The sequence below is a fragment of the Zea mays genome, chromosome 9 (assembly GCF_902167145.1).
Source record: "Zea mays cultivar B73 chromosome 9, Zm-B73-REFERENCE-NAM-5.0, whole genome shotgun sequence".
Classification (NCBI taxonomy): domain Eukaryota; kingdom Viridiplantae; phylum Streptophyta; class Magnoliopsida; order Poales; family Poaceae; genus Zea; species Zea mays.
The window spans coordinates 21,151,645-21,169,842 of NC_050104.1; the positions used below are offsets into that span (position 1 = coordinate 21,151,645).

General features: G+C 50.2%; 5 protein-coding genes across 5 annotated transcripts; 3 read left to right on the top strand and 2 right to left on the bottom strand.

The window, feature by feature from the left end:
* Window positions 1–2,728: 2,728 nt before the first annotated feature.
* Window positions 2,729–4,265, top strand: LOC109942481 (uncharacterized). The gene has a single exon (XM_020544540.2). It carries the CDS (start codon window positions 2,729–2,731, stop codon window positions 3,770–3,772), a length of 1,044 nt encoding a protein of 347 aa, XP_020400129.1. The 3' UTR covers window positions 3,773–4,265.
* A 125-nt stretch (window positions 4,266–4,390) lies between these two features.
* On the bottom strand, window positions 4,391–6,186 carry LOC109939155 (putative inactive cysteine synthase 2). Its single transcript, XM_008661068.3, has 5 exons — window positions 5,780–6,186; window positions 5,418–5,545; window positions 5,121–5,323; window positions 4,767–4,991; window positions 4,391–4,652 (listed from the first exon to the last, which is right to left on the bottom strand). Exons 1-4 carry the CDS (start codon window positions 5,915–5,917, stop codon window positions 4,819–4,821), a joined length of 642 nt encoding a protein of 213 aa, XP_008659290.1. The 5' UTR covers window positions 5,918–6,186; the 3' UTR covers window positions 4,391–4,652; window positions 4,767–4,818.
* Window positions 5,400–9,276, top strand: LOC103639792 (uncharacterized). The gene is made up of 5 exons (XM_020543984.2): window positions 5,400–6,314; window positions 6,428–6,470; window positions 6,551–6,753; window positions 8,500–8,632; window positions 8,721–9,276. The coding sequence occupies exons 3-5, from the start codon at window positions 6,587–6,589 to the stop codon at window positions 8,775–8,777; spliced, it is 357 nt and encodes a 118-aa protein (XP_020399573.1). The 5' UTR covers window positions 5,400–6,314; window positions 6,428–6,470; window positions 6,551–6,586; the 3' UTR covers window positions 8,778–9,276.
* Window positions 9,277–13,704: 4,428 nt separating this feature from the next.
* Window positions 13,705–14,748, top strand: LOC109942482 (uncharacterized). The gene has a single exon (XM_020544542.1). The coding sequence runs from the start codon at window positions 13,705–13,707 to the stop codon at window positions 14,746–14,748; it is 1,044 nt and encodes a 347-aa protein (XP_020400131.1).
* A 618-nt stretch (window positions 14,749–15,366) lies between these two features.
* On the bottom strand, window positions 15,367–17,036 carry LOC109942192 (putative inactive cysteine synthase 2). The gene is made up of 5 exons (XM_020543902.1): window positions 16,762–17,036; window positions 16,396–16,523; window positions 16,099–16,301; window positions 15,743–15,967; window positions 15,367–15,628 (listed from the first exon to the last, which is right to left on the bottom strand). Exons 1-4 carry the CDS (start codon window positions 16,897–16,899, stop codon window positions 15,795–15,797), a joined length of 642 nt encoding a protein of 213 aa, XP_020399491.1. The 5' UTR covers window positions 16,900–17,036; the 3' UTR covers window positions 15,367–15,628; window positions 15,743–15,794.
* Window positions 17,037–18,198: the final 1,162 nt, after the last annotated feature.

Below are 18,198 nucleotides of genomic sequence, written 5' to 3' on the forward strand. Positions count from 1 at the left end.
GCACCGGACAGTCCGGTGCACACCGGACAGTCCGGTGCCCCCTGCCACGTCATCACTGCCGTTGGATTCGACCGTTGAAGCTTCTGACTTGTGGGCCCGCCTGGGTGTCCGGTGCACACCGGACATGCACTGTTCCTTGTCCGGTGTGCCGGAGTGGGCGCGCCTGCCATCTGCGCGCGCAGAGCGCGCATTAAATGCGCGGCAGAGAGCCGTTGGCGCGGAGAAGACCGTTGCTCCGGAGTCGCACCGGACAGTCCGGTGCACACCGGACAGTCCGGTGAATTATAGCGGACTAGCCGTTGAAGTTTCCCGAAGCTGGCGAGTTCCTGAGGCCGACCACCTTTGGCGCACCGGACACTGTCCGGTGTACACCGGACAGTCCGGTGAATTATAGCGGAGTCGCCTCTGGAAATTCCCGAAGGTGGCGAGTTCGAGTTGGAGTCCTCTGGTGCACCGGACACTGTCCGGTGTACACCGGACAGTCCGGTGCTCCCAGACCAGAGGGCCTTCGGTTGCCACTTAGCTCCTTAGTTGAATCCAAAATTTGGTCTTTTTATTGGCTGAGTGTGAACCTTTTACACCTGTATAATCTATACACTTGGGCAAACTAGTTAGTCCAATTGTTTGTGTTGGACAATTCAACCACCAAAATTAATTAGGGACTAGGTGTAAGCCTAATTCCCTTTCAACTGGCCCCTAGCACTGGCGGTTACGAAAAACGCCACTATAAATAGGTTTACAACCGCCACTATAGAACTTCTCTGTACTAGTGCTCCATGCTGGCAAGAAGGATGGCATTAGCACATTTCTCCCCACGCAGGCACGCAGCCAAGTTGACATCGAGATCAAACTGATAGCACCAGTCCCAACCTCAGATGCCTCAAGTATAACACCTTGTGTATCATTATCAGCATTCCTCAAGTAAAACAGTTTTGGCATCATCATCAGCATTCGGTAGGTATATGGGTGTCGTGGGGAGAACATAACGAGAACTCACAACTGTTGGTCACTCTAACTGAAAATGACGGGACACATGAAAGGAGTTCTTTTTTTCTCTCTTTTTAAGAAAAAAGGTAAATAAGGGCCAAGCCGCATAAATGTGGGGAAACGCGCAAGCAGGCGGTCAGGTGCCCCGCGTGCGGGCGTCAGGGTGCCTGGAAAATATTCAGAAACAAAACAGTGAGAGAACCACTTGGAGGAAGAAATAGAACAAGTGACATCCAATCATTACAATTATTAGAGGCATCGAACATTACTGAACAAACATATTCAAATAGCTCAAAGAACCATGAAATATAAGTGAACAAAGTTAACGGATTGCAACAGAATCATTGCTAATAATTGAAATAACCTAGATCAAAGAACCAAGAGATATAAGTGAACAGAGTTAATGGATTGCAACAAAATCTAACCAAAGTACATATATGCCTGGGACAATATAGGAAATAACATGCCCTGGTAGCATAGCCGCAAGTTCCATAAACAACAGCTAATTAACAAATTTGTATTAGGACATAAAACTGGATGGAACCAAACCATTTTGCCCCTTCCTTTATAATCGAGCAAGAAATGCAATTTCATCTGTAAAAATCAATCACACCATTCTCAGAGTGAACATGAACAAAACTACCTCCAGCAGACATGCCAGCAGCGACTCTAACCTCATGATTGGTTGTCCGCATACGCACATGCAGGCTTGTCCGAGCTTGGCTCGCGGGAGATGCAATATTCCCACGTTTCTGTGCGTGCAGGCAGAGAGCCACAAATTGGTCTGTGCTGCACCAGCAGAAGTAGGCCCGCTCGCTTACGTGCAGCCATTCAAACATGTGCTTACCTGAAGTCAACGCATACCCTGCGCCTGGTTGTAAACAGTTAAGCACGCATCCAACCAAACACACTGTAAGTACCACCAGCATACCAAACGCAACGAACCGGCGTTTGGGGAGCCCCAGCATGTCTCTAGTCACCAACCCAGTGCCATACCTCGTGTACAGTAGAGTACCGAGAAGAACATGGCAAGAAGCGGACCCAGACATAGTCGGAGTCGACGATAACGTGGAAGGTAGGGGGACGGTGGTGCGGTTGGTCGCCTGAATAGCTGGCCCTAGCCAGGCGCCCAGGCCACGGGAGGCGGGAAAGAGCTAGGCGGCTAGCCCGGCCAGGCACGACCGAGAGCTTGACGGTGACTTCGCCCTGCCTTGTGGATCCGCACCGCGACTGGCACCACCGACGTGTTGGCCAGGGCGCCAGACACAGGCGGAGGAGCGATCGCATCAGCGGACGCCACCACATCGCCCTGGTGGCCACGGGGAGTAGGAGTCACACATGGCGAGGAGGAGCGTGGCACCGATGTCGGGTAACTGGAGGAGGTGGTGGAGTTGTGGCGCCGTCGGGGCGCAGCGAGGTGAGCAGAATAGCTAGGCTTTATAGGGAGGAGGGGCGGGCAGAGCGAGGTGAGGGGGATTCATTGCGGAGCAGGCGGAGGTCGTGAACGGCGCGCGAGATGCGGTAAGCTGGTAGGCGGGCGCGACATGCGCGGAGCACCGTTAGAGCGAGGTGGCGGGCGGGTGCGGCATCGTCGGGGGGCAGGCTCGGGGAGGCGGCGGTGTGTGTGAGGTGCCGGCTACGGCCTACGGGTCGGGGGCGGGGCGTGCGGGTTGATTTGTAACATATGGAAGGGCAGGAGTAGAGATATATATACCCGTCGTTTTGTTCTCCAACCAACACAATGCTCGCGCCGCCTGTACTTGAGATGAGCATGGAGACGGAGCATGGTGGCCACGAAGAGGAATCGGCGATGCTCCCGTGCGTCGCGTTCGCATCGGAGCACGGTTACAAGTTCTTCTCCCTCGCCCACATGCGCATGCTTAACAGCGCCGACGTGCGGCCAATGCCTCCGGTGCTCGGCCGCCGGCTCGTGCCGTCTCCGTACGGCGGGATGGTGCTAGCCACGGATGTGTGCTACAGGCACCCGTGCCACCTCGTCGACCCCTTCACCGGCTCGCGCGCACCGCTGCCGGACCTGCCCATCCCCTTCTCGGAGAAGGAGCCGGTCGGGTGTCTCAGCGACGAGCCACGTCTGCGCTGCGCGCGCGTCACCGACGACGGGTTGGCGTGGGACTGGTCCCGGCGAGGCGTCATGGTGGCCCGCGGCGACACGGCCTTCTTCTGCGAGCACGGCGGCGAGCGGTGGATGCCGGTGCACCAGTCAAAGCTCGGCTCGCCCATGACCGTCAACTACCGCGGCGGGCTCTTCTTCGTCCTCGAGCTGCGCACGCTGAAAACTACAATCATCGACGTCGGCACGCTGCAGGCCCGCACGAAGATCCCTGCGCCGCCGGGCTTCGGCGACGTCGACTACTCCTACCTAGCGCCATCTACGGACGACGCGATTCTCCTGGTGCACCGCGCCGGGGACAGCGACAGCGTGGTCTTTACCAAAGCGTACCGCGCGCGGCACAGGGACAGCCAGAGGCCGCCGAGGTGGAGGCCAGTGCTCGACATCGGTGACCGCGCGGTGTTCGTCGACGGCGCGCATGGGTTCACAGTCACCGCCGACCCGACGGGAGCGAAGGCGAACCGCGTGTACGTGATCCTTGCCCATCAGCTGACGCACCCATGTGGGCGTCTGGCCGTCGCATACGACGTCGGCTTCACAGACCTTACGAGGCCAGAGCGCATGGGGCGGCTGAATCTAAACACCGGCGAGGTTGAGCCAATGTGGGGCCGTCCGCACTGGATCATACCTAGGAATGAATCGGGTCGTCGTTAAAGATCTATCAACTAATACAGTTTATTTACATTAGTTTACATACCGAGGCACTGTTTCTTCGTAAAGGGGTTTTTTTTGAAGCATTAGAGAAATAAACGACAGATTTATAAAATACTTTGATTTTCAAAAGCCACTGGTAAATCTACCTGTAAGTTGCAATGCGAGAAATATTCAGCTCGCCTAGCCCTATTCTAGCGAGCGTATTGAAAAACATGGATCTATTATTATAAGAGGTAGAGGTCAAAGGCTTCAGCGACTCGTCATGTTCAAAGCGTTTATCGCAGCACTTAAACTTGTTGTGTCCGGTGGGTGAGATCACAGCGAGCATCAAATTCATCAGCTACCTATAACATAGTTTAGCATTAAAATAAGAGCTAGTGTGTTAGTGAGTGCTAAACTTCAGCACTGCTCGTGCTGCTTGTTTGATTTCATGTGCTAAACTTTAGTAAAGTGTTGTAGCACTGTAGAAATACAACAAGGCATAAATATCCAACGACTGTCGCAGATTGTTGTCACCTCCGTTCCACATTATGAGGGACTCTTTTGTTCATTCTCTATAAGAGATTCAGGAAGAGCCACTCTATTGGGATTTGGGATTATGGCTTGTAGCGCACAAGATTGAGAAGCAAAAGGGAGCAGGATACCCGATCTTTTAACAAAGAATTACTTCAGACATCCCGCAACATTGTAGAAATGATAAGGTTGGTACATAATAAAAATTTCTTAGTAGTTACAGTAAGCTCAACCTACAAAGCAGCATTCTTATCCTAGTCCTTGCCGTGGCTTCAAACATGAAACAGTGACTTGGTCAGATGGACAAGTACCGCCACAGTATTGCATCCCAGAACATCTCATGTCTGCACCGATCAGATTCTTGGTGCTGCAAGAATGCCAAAAAAGCATCAGAGTACTGCAATCTTATGTGATTGTAGGATATAAGCTAGGGACAGAGAGAACACAGTAACAAAGTTTGTCAGATGAAGATATCACATACCTCCACCAATTGTGGCCTCAGGGAGCCGTTCTATCACAGGCAAGTTCATTTATCACTCTCTTATGAGATCAGATGCTCCTGTGCAAAGATCGGTACTACCAGTCCATCTAAAGTGCGCTTCAGGGTTCGCCGCGTTTGCGAACTGGTCAAGAACATGCGCGTTGGGTATTTCTTTCCTGAGCTGCTCCAGCTTGTCGAGCTGTCCCTGGAAGCCAAGCGCAGGATCTGGAAAAAAAAAACAGCATGGCATTTGATGTTAGATTTCAGAACATGGTAAAAGCCGAGCCGGCCAGTCCTGCAAACGCGAAACCAACGGACATCGATGACGATGAGCTGCAACCTTCACTTCCTTACCGGTTAACACCAAATCTGCCCCCAGGTACCGCAGCAGGATCTGCTTGTCGAGCGAGTACTCGGCGGGCATGACCGCGACGAACCTGTAGCCTCGGGCCAGAGCGATGTACGCCAGGGCTATGCCCATGTTGCCGCTCGTCGGCTCGACCAGCGTCGTGGCGCCAGGCGAGATCAGCCCTCTCTCCTCTGCGTCCTCGATCATTCTGTGAAGAACATGACAGCCACACGACTGGACATTGGTAGAAAAAAAAAATGACCAGCGTCGTAGGAGCTCGAACCATAGATAGTAGGTAATACCTCAGAGCGCTGCGGTCCTTGACGGAGCAGAGGGGCTGGTAGCACTCCAGCTTGCCGACGACTCGGGCGTCGACGTTGTCCTTCTGGGCTATTCTCTTCAGCTCTACCAGTGGCGTCCATCCTACAAGCTGCAGCAGGGGAACTGGGATTGATCTACATGTATCATGGCAACTCAAACTTTACATGTATCATGGCAGCTCAAACTAGCACTGAAATACATGGAAACAGATCTTCCACACACGCACAAAAAAAATGCAAGCAAGCTAGCAAGAAAATAAACTGGAGAAAAAAAGGTCAGAAAGCGATGTGAGGAGCCCAGGGCGGAGAGACTAGCTAGATAAGATTGGGCCTCAGTGCCTCACCTGGGTAATATCGGAGGCGATGTGCTCCTGCTGCGGCGAAGTGGCTCCTCCGGATTCATCAGCCCGCGCCGCCGGCGATTTCAGCAGCGAGGGGATCCCTCTCCTCCCTGCCCCTGCCTCCATGCTCTCTCTTCTCATTAGTCCCTTCTTTCTCGGTGAAATGGGAGAGCGGCGAACACCGAACAGCGTGTTTGTTTGCTCTTCAGCTACCTCGACCCACTAAACTCCCAGCACTACTCTATTCGTTCCCTCTGAGTTCTGCAAGGCTAGTGTAGTTTATAGTGCAGACTGCTTGCTAAGTTGCTTTGCTCAATTTGCTGCTTGCTAGCCTTCTACAGTGCTCCGGCTGCTTGCCTGGTTGCTTGGCTTTGGCTAGTTGGCTTAGTTGCTCGCGTAGTTGCGTTGGCCGCGTTGCTGCTTGCAGTTTCTGCTTGCTTTGTTGCTTGCTATTTGCAAATTTAGCTGCCCTGCAGTTGCAAATTGCAATAGATTCAAGCTCAGCAAAGATCGGCAAAAAGAAAGGCTCTAGAAAGAGGTAGTTGTGTTATGTGTAACAATATTGTCTATACATTTTTTTATTAAATTTAGCTCTTTATTTTAATGCTAATGTATGCTTGCTCTTTGTTTGACAACTTATATTTGGTTAAGTTACTGATTTGACATATAATCTACAAGGAATTCTTCATCTAAGGTACTTCTTAATAATGTTTTTATACTAAATTTTGTTTTACTGCAAGATATATTTTTGTCATTGCCATACCTTATTTTTAGGTCGTGCTCCGCCACTGGGGAGGGAGGTGGTGGGGAATGGCGGCGGCGACGCTCCGGTGGGTGCTGCAGCTGCACCGGGACGTACCGCGGGCAGCACGGTTCTACTCGGAGGGTCTCGACTTCAGTGTAAACGTCTGCACGCTCCGCTGGGCCGAGCTGCAGTCGGGGCCGCTCAAGCTCGCACTCATGCACACCAACGACAGGTGCGGCTACTGCTGTTTGTTTATACCGCGCTCTCCTCGTAGTATTATCCTCTTCGTATAACTTCGGCCTTCAGATGGATGCGGATTCGGATTTGTGTGAGGTTCATGTGTTCGATGAAATGTGTGTGTGCAGCACTTGGTTTTATTTAAGTTCTGAAAACTTGGGTGATGGGCTGCGAGATTAGTGAAGAATCAAGTCAGTTTTCATATGACAGTCGTGTCAACTTTGGCTCGAGATACCTTGCCCTGGAACTTCTCTTGCGGATATTTTTTTTTGAAAGCAAATGGTAGGAGCTATGCCTTCATTGAAGAGGGAAAAGAGTTATAGAAACATGATCACAGATCTCACACACACCAGGAGCACACCTCCTCCTGCATAAAAGACCCGCAGGTGAAACTAAGAGAATATCAAACACAATAGGCGAGGCTGCTAGTGAACATCAGCACTCCTATACAGCGAAAGACTCTTTTATTTTCCCTGCACCCACCTGCAAGGCTGCAACGCCGACAGTGAGCTATTCTCGAAAATCCTTTTAATTACGCTCTTTCCAAATGTTCCACATGAACATGATGTAGATCGTGATTCCATCGAAGTCTCTTCTTCAGTCTTTTGTGATGAGAGAGGTTGTCAAACCCACCACTCGCTGATGCTGTCGAAATTTGATGGGTCTACTTGCTGCAGTAAGACCAGCCCTTTCCTAGGAGAGGATCTGGTTCCAGATATCGAGAGCGAAAGGGCATTGCAAGCAGAGGTGGATTTTAGGTTCTATAGGTCCTTGGCAGAGCGAGCAAGAGGTTTGGTGTGGCCATCCACGGCGGGCTAGATTGTTGGCAGTGAGCAGCTTATTCTGAATGAGAATCCATGCAAACAAATTGCACTTCTCAGCTCTTGCATTCCAAATGTGGTTAACCTTGTGGCGTCTATAAGTACCCAGTAACTTCTTCTGTGGATATGATCTGTCGATCTGGCGGTTCAAAATTCCTTCTTTTTATTTTCACTAGCATCTATCAACATAGAGGAGTAGTGAGGCAGGCTAGCTTCGCTGCATCCTGGGGAGGGGGGGGACGCTAAACTAATCTCGTTTTTGTGTGTAGGAGTGCCCGCCAAATGGAAAATGTCAACGAATCCTTCATTTGTGGGCAATGATTTGCACTGCAGGTTGATAGTGGGCTTTGAGCAAGCTCAGACTTTCGAGTAAAAGTTCTTTATGTTGATCAGCTTGGTCAGACTTACAATAGGACATGTACCAAAGAACATAACATACAACACAAACTTAGTGACCCCATAAAGAAAATAACTCTGAAAGTGAATTGTATGGAAGGAGTGTTGGATCTATCGCATGAAAATATGAGATCCATGGAAAAGTAGACCAAAACATACTGGACAAACTTTGTGACCCTATAAACATAACAGCTCTGAAGTGTTGGATCTGGGAGGTTGCCAGTTCTTGGGAAAAAAATCCCAAACATTGCTTGAAAATGATACTTCAACTCTCCAATACATTTCATAGTCCTCGTTACAATCTTGCTATGTCAAAGGCAGTGCATGAAAACAAGTGACCCCCCCCAAGAGTCAAAAGAAATTGCTCTCCTTGGAGCTTTTCTCAGTTTTTTGTGTGGATTTCAAATTCCATCATCACATAAACATAAGCTACACAAAAACACATAGGGGATCCCCCCCCAATTGGCCAGTGCATGAAATCATAAATTCATAACTATTATCTTATATTCTGTACATGCTTGCAGTAATCTTGCATCGCAGAGAGTCTATTCTTCAATGCTCTCCTTCACTGTACCAGACATAAACAGTGCCGTATCGAAGCTAATGGCATTGGGAGCCGAGTTGGATGGGCCAATCAAGTATGAGATCCATGGAAAAGTATTGTCTCTATATTCCCACGATTTCCATTTATGTATTTCAGGACGCAGAATCATTTACATGACGTTTCATGTTTCTTCCAACGCAGGTTGCAGCACTGCGATGCATCGATGGGCACATGCTAGGCCTGTACGAGCCAGCTTGAAGAACTCGTGTCACAACGAAAGTATTGAGAAGTTCCATTAACCACTCACTGAAGACTGATGTGTATGTCCGGCAAAAGATCTTTCCGCGTAAGACAACTTACTGGGTCTGGTGTGCATGAAGTGGCAGAACTCCTTTTGTTAGCAAAATCACGAGAGACACGGTGGATGGTTTGCAGTCTACCATTCTCTTCCTCGTGCTGCTGGTTATGATACACATTTTTCTCGAACTGAATGTGCCTAGCAGGTCGTCGTGGTAAGCTGAAGCCAGGTTTCAGTGGTCCTGCTCGGTCATGGCCTTGCTTCATGGCATTGTGCCAGTACATCTAATTCAAGTTTCAGTTGTAGTTTGACTGACATTACATGTGTGCGTAGTTTCAATTTGCAATTCAAGTGCAGGAGTGCTCTGCCCCTGATCATCCATGTAATTGAAATTCTTCTGTAAGCATTTGTTCTGACAGTATAATTGTGGACCATAAAGTTGCTGTTAACTTGTGTGTAGCTGCACTGTTCTATTTTTTTCACTTTTAGGGCCCGTTTGGTTTCCTTTAGTCTAGGGACTAAAATTTAGTTGGAAGACTAAAGTTTAGTCCCTACCCTGTTTGGTTCTGGGACTAAAAATATTTAAAAAATATTAAATGAATCATAAGAGGACCAAATACCTTTTAGTATTCTCCCGCCATTAGTGCAACTGAAATAAAGAAGGGCAAAAAGTGGAATTAATATGGTTTAGTCCCTTTTAGTCATCCCTTGAGGGACTAGATAATAAAACAGTTTAGTCCATATTTTAGTCCCAGTGTTCGGCTATTTAGGGACTACCAAACTGGGCCTTACTACCCGTTTGGTTCCTTTAGTCACTAGACTAAACTTTAGTGACTAAGTTTAGTCACTAAAGTACATTGTTTGGTTTTAGTGACTAAACCGGACTAAAGAACATTAATTGTTGTGAATAATGACTGTATTACCCCTATTAATTAGTGGATGTTTGCTGCAAGAAGAAAGTGTAGAGGACAAATAAGGTAAAAATCCTAATTTAGTCCCTTTTAGTCATTGCGAACTAAAGTTTAGTCACCTCACTTTAGCTATCATGTTTGCTTATTTAGTGACTAAAAGTAACTAAATTTTAGTCACTAAACTTTAGTCGCCCCAAACTATAGATGGCCAATAGTGTCGGGCTAATCGGGACATCACGGCACGGCATGGCCCGATGGGTACTGTTGTGCCTGGGCCGAGCACCGGGCACGCTGGGCCGGCACGGGCACAGCCCGATTATCCCGGAAGCACGGTTAGCCCGCTTTGTTTGTTAACCTAAAACACGTCGCCCCCTCCCCCCCATCGGGCCCCGCCTCGTCAGTCTCACTCGCTTGCCTCGCCTGTTGTCTCTCGCCCTCCTTCTCTCCGTCTGCGATTTAGGGGCGATTTTGGGGGGTGATTCGTCGATTCGTCTCCACCGCCGCCTCACTGTTCGACTCCGCCGCCGCCTCGCCTCCGGGTTCGAGCCTCCGCCCTCCGGTAGGGTCCTCCACCGCTCCCTCCACCTCTGGGCTCTGGCTTCCCCTCACCTGGTGGTTGCTTGGCTGGTTGTTCGGTCACGGATTTGGTTACGCCGTTACGGTAAGCTTTCGATGTTCGTCTTCTTCTTCCTCTAGTCGACGTCTCCGACGAGTTTGAGACTTCTTAATCTGGTGCTTGTTCTTGTGATCTGTGCTCAATCCCAAACCCTAATCTACTCTATTGCCTTCTTGCTCTGTGATTGTACCTGTGAGGGACCGATTTGGTGCTCCGGCTTTGGTAAGTGCTTAACCTGTTCTTGTGATCTATGTTTGTGATCTGTGTTCGAACCATAAACCCTAATCTACTATAATACCTTCTTGTGATCTTGTTCTCTGATTATAGCCGCCGTGAGGGACCGATCTGGTGCTCCGACTTTAGTAAGTTCTTAATCTGGTGCTTGTTCTTGTGATCTATGCTTGTGATCTGTGTACCAACCCTAAACCCTAATCTACTCTAATACATTCTTGTGATCTTGTTCTCTGATTATAGTCGTCGTGAGGGACCGATCTGGTGCTCCGGCTTTGGTAAGTGCTTAATTTGGTGCTTGTTCTTGTGATCTTTACTTGTGATATGTGTTTGAAGCCTAAACCCTAATCTACTCTGATTATAGCCGCCCGTGAGGGACCGATCTGGTGCTCCGACTCTAGTAAGTTATTAATCCAATGCTTGTATTTGTGATCTGTGTTGGTTCGAACCCTAATCTAACTATCTTCTTGTTATGTGATTGCTAAACATCTTCATTGATGATTGAAAGTCGCCTAGAGGGGGGTGAATAGGGCGAATCTGAAATTTATGAACTTAAGCACAACTACAAGTCGGGTTAGCGTTAGAAATATAAACGAGTCCGAAAGAGAGGGTGAAAAAAGTGTCAAAATAAAAGTTGTAGAACTTCAAAAGTTATTTATCTTTGTAGTTGACAACTTTTTTATTTGAATTCGTTTAGGGTCTCAAATAAGCAATTTACACTCAAATGGTTGTAATATGTGGAGAAAACAACTACAAACTAGACACAAGGCATGTCATAGACGGAGTGGTAGTGGAGGGTACGCGCGAGGGTGAGGTCTACGGTTCGAATACTAACAACCGCGTAGCGCGCGAAAAATGCCGCGACTTGCGACGGAGACGGGCGGGTGGGGTGGTCCTAATACAAATAAATTTTTTACTATTTTTAAAATATGTTTTATGTTTCCTGGAAACGATTTGCACTGGCGGTTTTATTACGTCGACCGCCAGTGAAAATCGATTTTCACTGGCGGTTTTATTACGCCGACCGCCAGTGAAAATCGATTTTCACTGGCGGTCCTCAGTTACCCGCCTGTAAAAATGATGATTTCTACTGGCCCCTAGCACTGGCGGTTACGAAAAACGCCACTATAAATAGGTTTACAACCGCCACTATAGAACTTCTCTGTACTAGTGCTCCATGCTGGCAAGAAGGATGGCATTAGCACATTTCTCCCCACGCAGGCACGCAGCCAAGTTGACATCGAGATCAAACTGATAGCACCAGTCCCAACCTCAGATGCCTCAAGTATAACACCTTGTGTATCATTATCAGCATTCCTCAAGTAAAACAGTTTTGGCATCATCATCAGCATTCGGTAGGTATATGGGTGTCGTGGGGAGAACATAACGAGAACTCACAACTGTTGGTCACTCTAACTGAAAATGACGGGACACATGAAAGGAGTTCTTTTTTTCTCTCTTTTTAAGAAAAAAGGTAAATAAGGGCCAAGCCGCATAAATGTGGGGAAACGCGCAAGCAGGCGGTCAGGTGCCCCGCGTGCGGGCGTCAGGGTGCCTGGAAAATATTCAGAAACAAAACAGTGAGAGAACCACTTGGAGGAAGAAATAGAACAAGTGACATCCAATCATTACAATTATTAGAGGCATCGAACATTACTGAACAAACATATTCAAATAGCTCAAAGAACCATGAAATATAAGTGAACAAAGTTAACGGATTGCAACAGAATCATTGCTAATAATTGAAATAACCTAGATCAAAGAACCAAGAGATATAAGTGAACAGAGTTAATGGATTGCAACAAAATCTAACCAAAGTACATATATGCCTGGGACAATATAGGAAATAACATGCCCTAGTAGCATAGCCGCAAGTTCCATAAACAACAGCTAATTAACAAATTTGTATTAGGACATAAAACTGGATGGAACCAAACCATTTTGCCCCTTCCTTTATAATCGAGCAAGAAATGCAATTTCATCTGTAAAAATCAATCACACCATTCTCAGAGTGAACATGAACAAAACTACCTCCAGCAGACATGCCAGCAGCGACTCTAACCTCATGATTGGTTGTCCGCATACGCACATGCAGGCTTGTCCGAGCTTGGCTCGCGGGAGATGCAATATTCCCACGTTTCTGTGCGTGCAGGCAGAGAGCCACAAATTGGTCTGTGCTGCACCAGCAGAAGCAGGCCCGCTCGCTTGCGTGCAGCCATTCAAACATGTGCTTACCTGAAGTCAACGCATACCCTGCGCCTGGTTGTAAACAGTTAAACACGCATCCAACCAAACACACTGTAAGTACCACCAGCATACCAAACGCAACGAACCGGCGTTTGGGGAGCCCCAGCATGTCTCTAGTCACCAACCCAGTGCCATACCTCGTGTACAGTAGAGTACCGAGAAGAACATGGCAAGAAGCGGACCCAAACATAGTCGGAGTCGACGATAACGTGGAAGGTAGGGGGACGGTGGTGCGGTTGGTCGCCTGAATAGCTGGCCCTAGCCAGGCGCCCAGGCCACGGGAGGCGGGAAAGAGCTAGGCGGCTAGCCCGGCCAGGCGCGACCGAGAGCTTGACGGTGACTTCGCCCTGCCTTGTGGATCCGCACCGCGACTGGCACCACCGACGCGTTGGCCAGGGCGCCAGACACAGGCGGAGGAGCGATCGCATCAGCGGACGCCACCACATCGCCCTGGTGGCCACGGGGAGTAGGAGTCACACATGGCGAGGAGGAGCGTGGCACCGATGTCGGGTAACTGGAGGAGGTGGTGGAGTTGTGGCGCCGTCGGGGCGCAGCGAGGTGAGCAGAATAGCTAGGCTTTATAGGGAGGAGGGGCGGGCAGAGCGAGGTGAGGGGGATTCATTGCGGAGCAGGCGGAGGTCGTGAACGGCGTGCGAGATGCGGTAAGCTGGTAGGCGGGCGCGACATGCGCGGAGCACCGTTAGAGCGAGGTGGCGGGCGGGTGCGGCATCGTCGGGGGGCAGGCTCGGGGAGGCGGCGGTGTGTGTGAGGTGCCGGCTACGGCCTACGGGTCGGGGGCGGGGCGTGCGGGTTGATTTGTAACATATGGAAGGGCGGGAGTAGAGATATATATACCCGTCGTTTTGTTCTCCAACCAACACAATGCTCGCGCCGCCTGTACCTGAGATGAGCATGGAGACGGAGCATGGTGGCCACGAAGAGGAATCGGCGATGCTCCCGTGCGTCGCGTTCGCATCGGAGCACGGTTACAAGTTCTTCTCCCTCGCCCACATGCGCATGCTTAACAGCGCCGACGTGCGGCCAATGCCTCCGGTGCTCGGCCGCCGGCTCGTGCCGTCTCCGTACGGCGGGATGGTGCTAGCCACGGATGTGTGCTACAGGCACCCGTGCCACCTCGTCGACCCCTTCACCAGCTCGCGCGCACCGCTGCCGGACCTGCCCATCCCCTTCTCGGAGAAGGAGCCGGTCGGGTGTCTCAGCGACGAGCCACGTCTGCGCTGCGCGCGCGTCACCGACGACGGGTTGGCGTGGGACTGGTCCCGGCGAGGCGTCATGGTGGCCCGCGGCGACACGGCCTTCTTCTGCGAGCACAGCGGCGAGCGGTGGATGCCGGTGCACCAGTCAAAGCTCGGCTCGCCCATGACCGTCAACTACCGCGGCGGGCTCTTCTTCGTCCTCGAGCTGCGCACGCTGAAAACTACAATCATCGACGCCGGCACGCTGCAGGCCCGCACGAAGATCCCTGCGCCGCCGGGCTTCGGCGACGTCGACTACGCCTACCTAGCGCCATCTACGGACGACGCGATTCTCCTGGTGCACCGCGCCGGGGACAGCGACGGCGTGGTCTTTACCAAAGCGTACCGCGCGCGGCATAGGGACAGCCAGAGGCCGCCGAGGTGGAGGCCAGTGCTCGACATCGGTGACCGCGCGGTGTTCGTCGACGGCGCGCATGGGTTCACAGTCACCGCCGACCCGACGGGAGCGAAGGCGAACCGCGCGTACGTGATCCTTGCCCATCAGCTGACGCACCCATGTGGGCGTCTGGCCGTCGCATACGACGTCGGCTTCACAGACCTTACGAGGCCAGAGCGCATGGGGCGGCTGAATCTAAACACCGGCGAGGTTGAGCCAATGTGGGGCCGTCCGCACTGGATCATACCTTGGAATGAATCGGGTCGTCGTTAAAGATCTATCAACTAATACAGTTTATTTACATTAGTTTACATACCGAGGCACTGTTTCTTCGTAAAGGGGTTTTTTTTGAAGCATTAGAGAAATAAACGACAGATTTATAAAATACTTTGATTTTCAAAAGCCACTGGTAAATCTACCTGTAAGTTGCAATGCGAGAAATATTCAGCTCGCCTAGCCCTATTCTAGCGAGCGTATTGAAAAACATGGATCTATTATTATAAGAGGTAGAGGTCAAAGGCTTCAGCGACTCGTCATGTTCAAAGCGTTTATCGCAGCACTTAAACTTGTTGTGTCCGGTGGGTGAGATCACAGCGAGCATCAAATTCATCAGCTACCTATAACATAGTTTAGCATTAAAATAAGAGCTAGTGTGTTAGTGAGTGCTAAACTTCAGCACTGCTCGTGCTGCTTGTTTGATTTCATGTGCTAAACTTTAGTAAAGTGTTGTAGCACTGTAGAAATACAACAAGGCATAAATATCCAACGACTGTCGCAGATTGTTGTCACCTCCGTTCCACATTATGAGGGACTCTTTTGTTCATTCTCTATAAGAGATTCAGGAAGAGCCACTCTATTGGGATTTGGGATTATGGCTTGTAGCGCACAAGATTGAGAAGCAAAAGGGAGCAGGATACCCGATCTTTTAACAAAGAATTACTTCAGACATCCCGCAACATTGTAGAAATGATAAGGTTGGTACATAATAAAAATTTCTTAGTAGTTACAGTAAGCTCAACCTACAAAGCAGCATTCTTATCCTAGTCCTTGCCGTGGCTTCAAACATGAAACAGTGACTTGGTCAGATGGACAAGTACCGCCACAGTATTGCATCCCAGAACATCTCATGTCTGCACCGATCAGATTCTTGGTGCTGCAAGAATGCCAAAAAAGCATCAGAGTACTGCAATCTTATGTGATTGTAGGATATAAGCTAGGGACAGAGAGAACACAGTAACAAAGTTTGTCAGATGAAGATATCACATACCTCCACCAATTGTGGCCTCAGGGAGCCGTTCTATCACAGGCAAGTTCATTTATCACTCTCTTATGAGATCAGATGCTCCTGTGCAAAGATCGGTACTACCAGTCCATCTAAAGTGCGCTTCAGGGTTCGCCGCGTTTGCGAACTGGTCAAGAACATGCGCGTTGGGTATTTCTTTCCTGAGCTGCTCCAGCTTGTCGAGCTGTCCCTGGAAGCCAAGCGCAGGATCTGGAAAAAAAAAAAACAGCATGGCATTTGATGTTAGATTTCAGAACATGGTAAAAGCCGAGCCGGCCAGTCCTGCAAACGCGAAACCAACGGACATCGATGACGATGAGCTGCAACCTTCACTTCCTTACCGGTTAACACCAAATCTGCCCCCAGGTACCGCAGCAGGATCTGCTTGTCGAGCGAGTACTCGGCGGGCATGACCGCGACGAACCTGTAGCCTCGGGCCAGAGCGATGTACGCCAGGGCTATGCCCATGTTGCCGCTCGTCGGCTCGACCAGCGTCGTGGCGCCAGGCGAGATCAGCCCTCTCTCCTCTGCGTCCTCGATCATTCTGTGAAGAACATGACAGCCACACGACTGGACATTGGTAGAAAAAAAAAATGACCAGCGTCGTAGGAGCTCGAACCATAGATAGTAGGTAATACCTCAGAGCGCTGCGGTCCTTGACGGAGCAGAGGGGCTGGTAGCACTCCAGCTTGCCGACGACTCGGGCGTCGACGTTGTCCTTCTGGGCTATTCTCTTCAGCTCTACCAGTGGCGTCCATCCTACAAGCTGCAGCAGGGGAACTGGGATTGATCTACATGTATCATGGCAACTCAAACTTTACATGTATCATGGCAGCTCAAACTAGCACTGAAAATACATGGAAACAAATCTTCCACACACGCACAAAGGAAATGCAAGCAAGCTAGCAAGAAAATAAACTGGACAAAAAAAAAAAGTCAGAAAGCGATGTGAGGAGCCCAGGACGGAGAGACTAGCTAGATAAGATTGGGCCTCAGTGCCTCACCTGGGTAATATCGGAGGCGATGTGCTCCTGCTGCGGCGAAGTGGCTCCTCCGGATTCATCAGCCCGCGCCGCCGGCGGTTTCAGCAGCGAGGGGATCCCTCTCCTCCCTGCCCCTGCCTCCATGCTCTCTCTTCTCATTAGTCCCTTCTTTCTCGGTGAAATGGGAGAGCGGCGAACACCGAACAGCGTGTTTGTTTGCTCTTCAGCTACCTCGACCCACTAAACTCCCAGCACTACTCTATTCGTTCCCTCTGAGTTCTGCAAGGCTAGTGTAGTTTATACTAGGACTGGGCATAAAACCCGAGCCCGAAGCCCGTTACCCAAAAAACCCGAACCCGTACCCGTTTAGCCCGATGCCCGTTACCCGAACAATTCCAACGGGTAACAAAACTGAATACCCGAACTAAGTTTGGGCCTAATCGGGTATTCACCCGCGGTACCCGAAATACCCATTCTACCCGAAATTAGGTATCACCCACCAGTCTGAGCGCTAGCCGTTGGCAGCCCAACAGCGGCACAGTCCACGGGCCACGCCCAGTTCAGCCTACTACCTGATGTCGCAAACTCACAACCGGCAGCAACTCGCAACCCTAGTCCCTAGCTCCCACAGGCTCCCACGCGCTTCAAGTCTTCCCAGGCGGCCGGCGGCATCCTCCTCCTCCCAGTCCAAGTCCAACCAAGGCTCCAACCCTCCCAGGCGGCCAAGCGGCCAGGCCAATCCTCCCAGAGTCCCACTCCCAGGCTACCAGGCTCCCAGGCGGCGTCCTCCTCACTCCTCTGTCCTCTCCCAGTCGGCCAGTCCCAGGCGGCACCACGGCACGGCGCACGGGCACCAGCAGGCAGCACCGGAGCAGCCGGCCAGTCGCCCAGTCCCACTGCTCCACCTCCACTCGCGCACCAGCAGGCAGTAGGTAGTAGGTAGCAGCCAGCTCCTAGGCAGCACCGCAGCAACCAGCAGGGAGGCACCGCGGCAGGAGGTAGATGTCCTGCTGAATATAGAGGTAGAATATAACTGGTATAGTGTTTACTTCATATGTCCTGCACTCCTGCTGAATATAGAGCTAGATGTCCTGCTGCATTTGTCACTAATCACTAGGAAATTTGTGGATGGTTAACTTTCTTTGGCATAATACCATTTGCAGGGCCTCGGAACAGTAGCTATAAACTCAATGCTCAATTCTCGGAACAGTAGCTATAAACAGTAGCTATAAATTTGTGGATGGTTTTATTTCAGACAAGCACGACCACAATCGGATAGGAAAACTGCTTTAGTTTGGATTAGTTCTTAAGACAATTCAATGCTCAATTCTGGGTTTTTTTTACTTATTTACCTATTGCATATGAAACTCGGTGGATGTAAATTGTAATCCCTTTATTTAGGCATTGTTATGTAACTCTAGTATTTTGTGATTCCATTGTCATATAGATGTCTTGTAT

Excerpts from the sequence above, each read along its gene's own strand:
- LOC109942481 (XM_020544540.2), top strand. The coding sequence starts at position 2,729 with ATGCTCGCGCCGCCTGTACTTGAGATGAGCATGGAGACGGAGCATGGT.
- LOC109939155 (XM_008661068.3), bottom strand. The coding sequence starts at position 5,917 with ATGAGAAGAGAGAGCATGGAGGCAGGGGCAGGGAGGAGAGGGATCCCC. Across the intron at positions 5,324-5,417 it reads AAGGACCGCAGCGCTCTGAG|AATGATCGAGGACGCAGAGG; the intron begins GTATTACCTACT and ends TGTTCTTCACAG. Across the intron at positions 4,992-5,120 it reads GGCAGATTTGGTGTTAACCG|ATCCTGCGCTTGGCTTCCAG; the intron begins GTAAGGAAGTGA and ends TTTTTTTTCCAG.
- LOC103639792 (XM_020543984.2), top strand. The coding sequence starts at position 6,587 with ATGGCGGCGGCGACGCTCCGGTGGGTGCTGCAGCTGCACCGGGACGTA. Across the intron at positions 6,754-8,499 it reads CTCATGCACACCAACGACAG|TAATCTTGCATCGCAGAGAG; the intron begins GTGCGGCTACTG and ends ACATGCTTGCAG. Across the intron at positions 8,633-8,720 it reads AGTATGAGATCCATGGAAAA|GTTGCAGCACTGCGATGCAT; the intron begins GTATTGTCTCTA and ends CTTCCAACGCAG.
- LOC109942482 (XM_020544542.1), top strand. The coding sequence starts at position 13,705 with ATGCTCGCGCCGCCTGTACCTGAGATGAGCATGGAGACGGAGCATGGT.
- LOC109942192 (XM_020543902.1), bottom strand. The coding sequence starts at position 16,899 with ATGAGAAGAGAGAGCATGGAGGCAGGGGCAGGGAGGAGAGGGATCCCC. Across the intron at positions 16,524-16,761 it reads TCGCCTCCGATATTACCCAG|CTTGTAGGATGGACGCCACT; the intron begins GTGAGGCACTGA and ends CCCCTGCTGCAG. Across the intron at positions 16,302-16,395 it reads AAGGACCGCAGCGCTCTGAG|AATGATCGAGGACGCAGAGG; the intron begins GTATTACCTACT and ends TGTTCTTCACAG.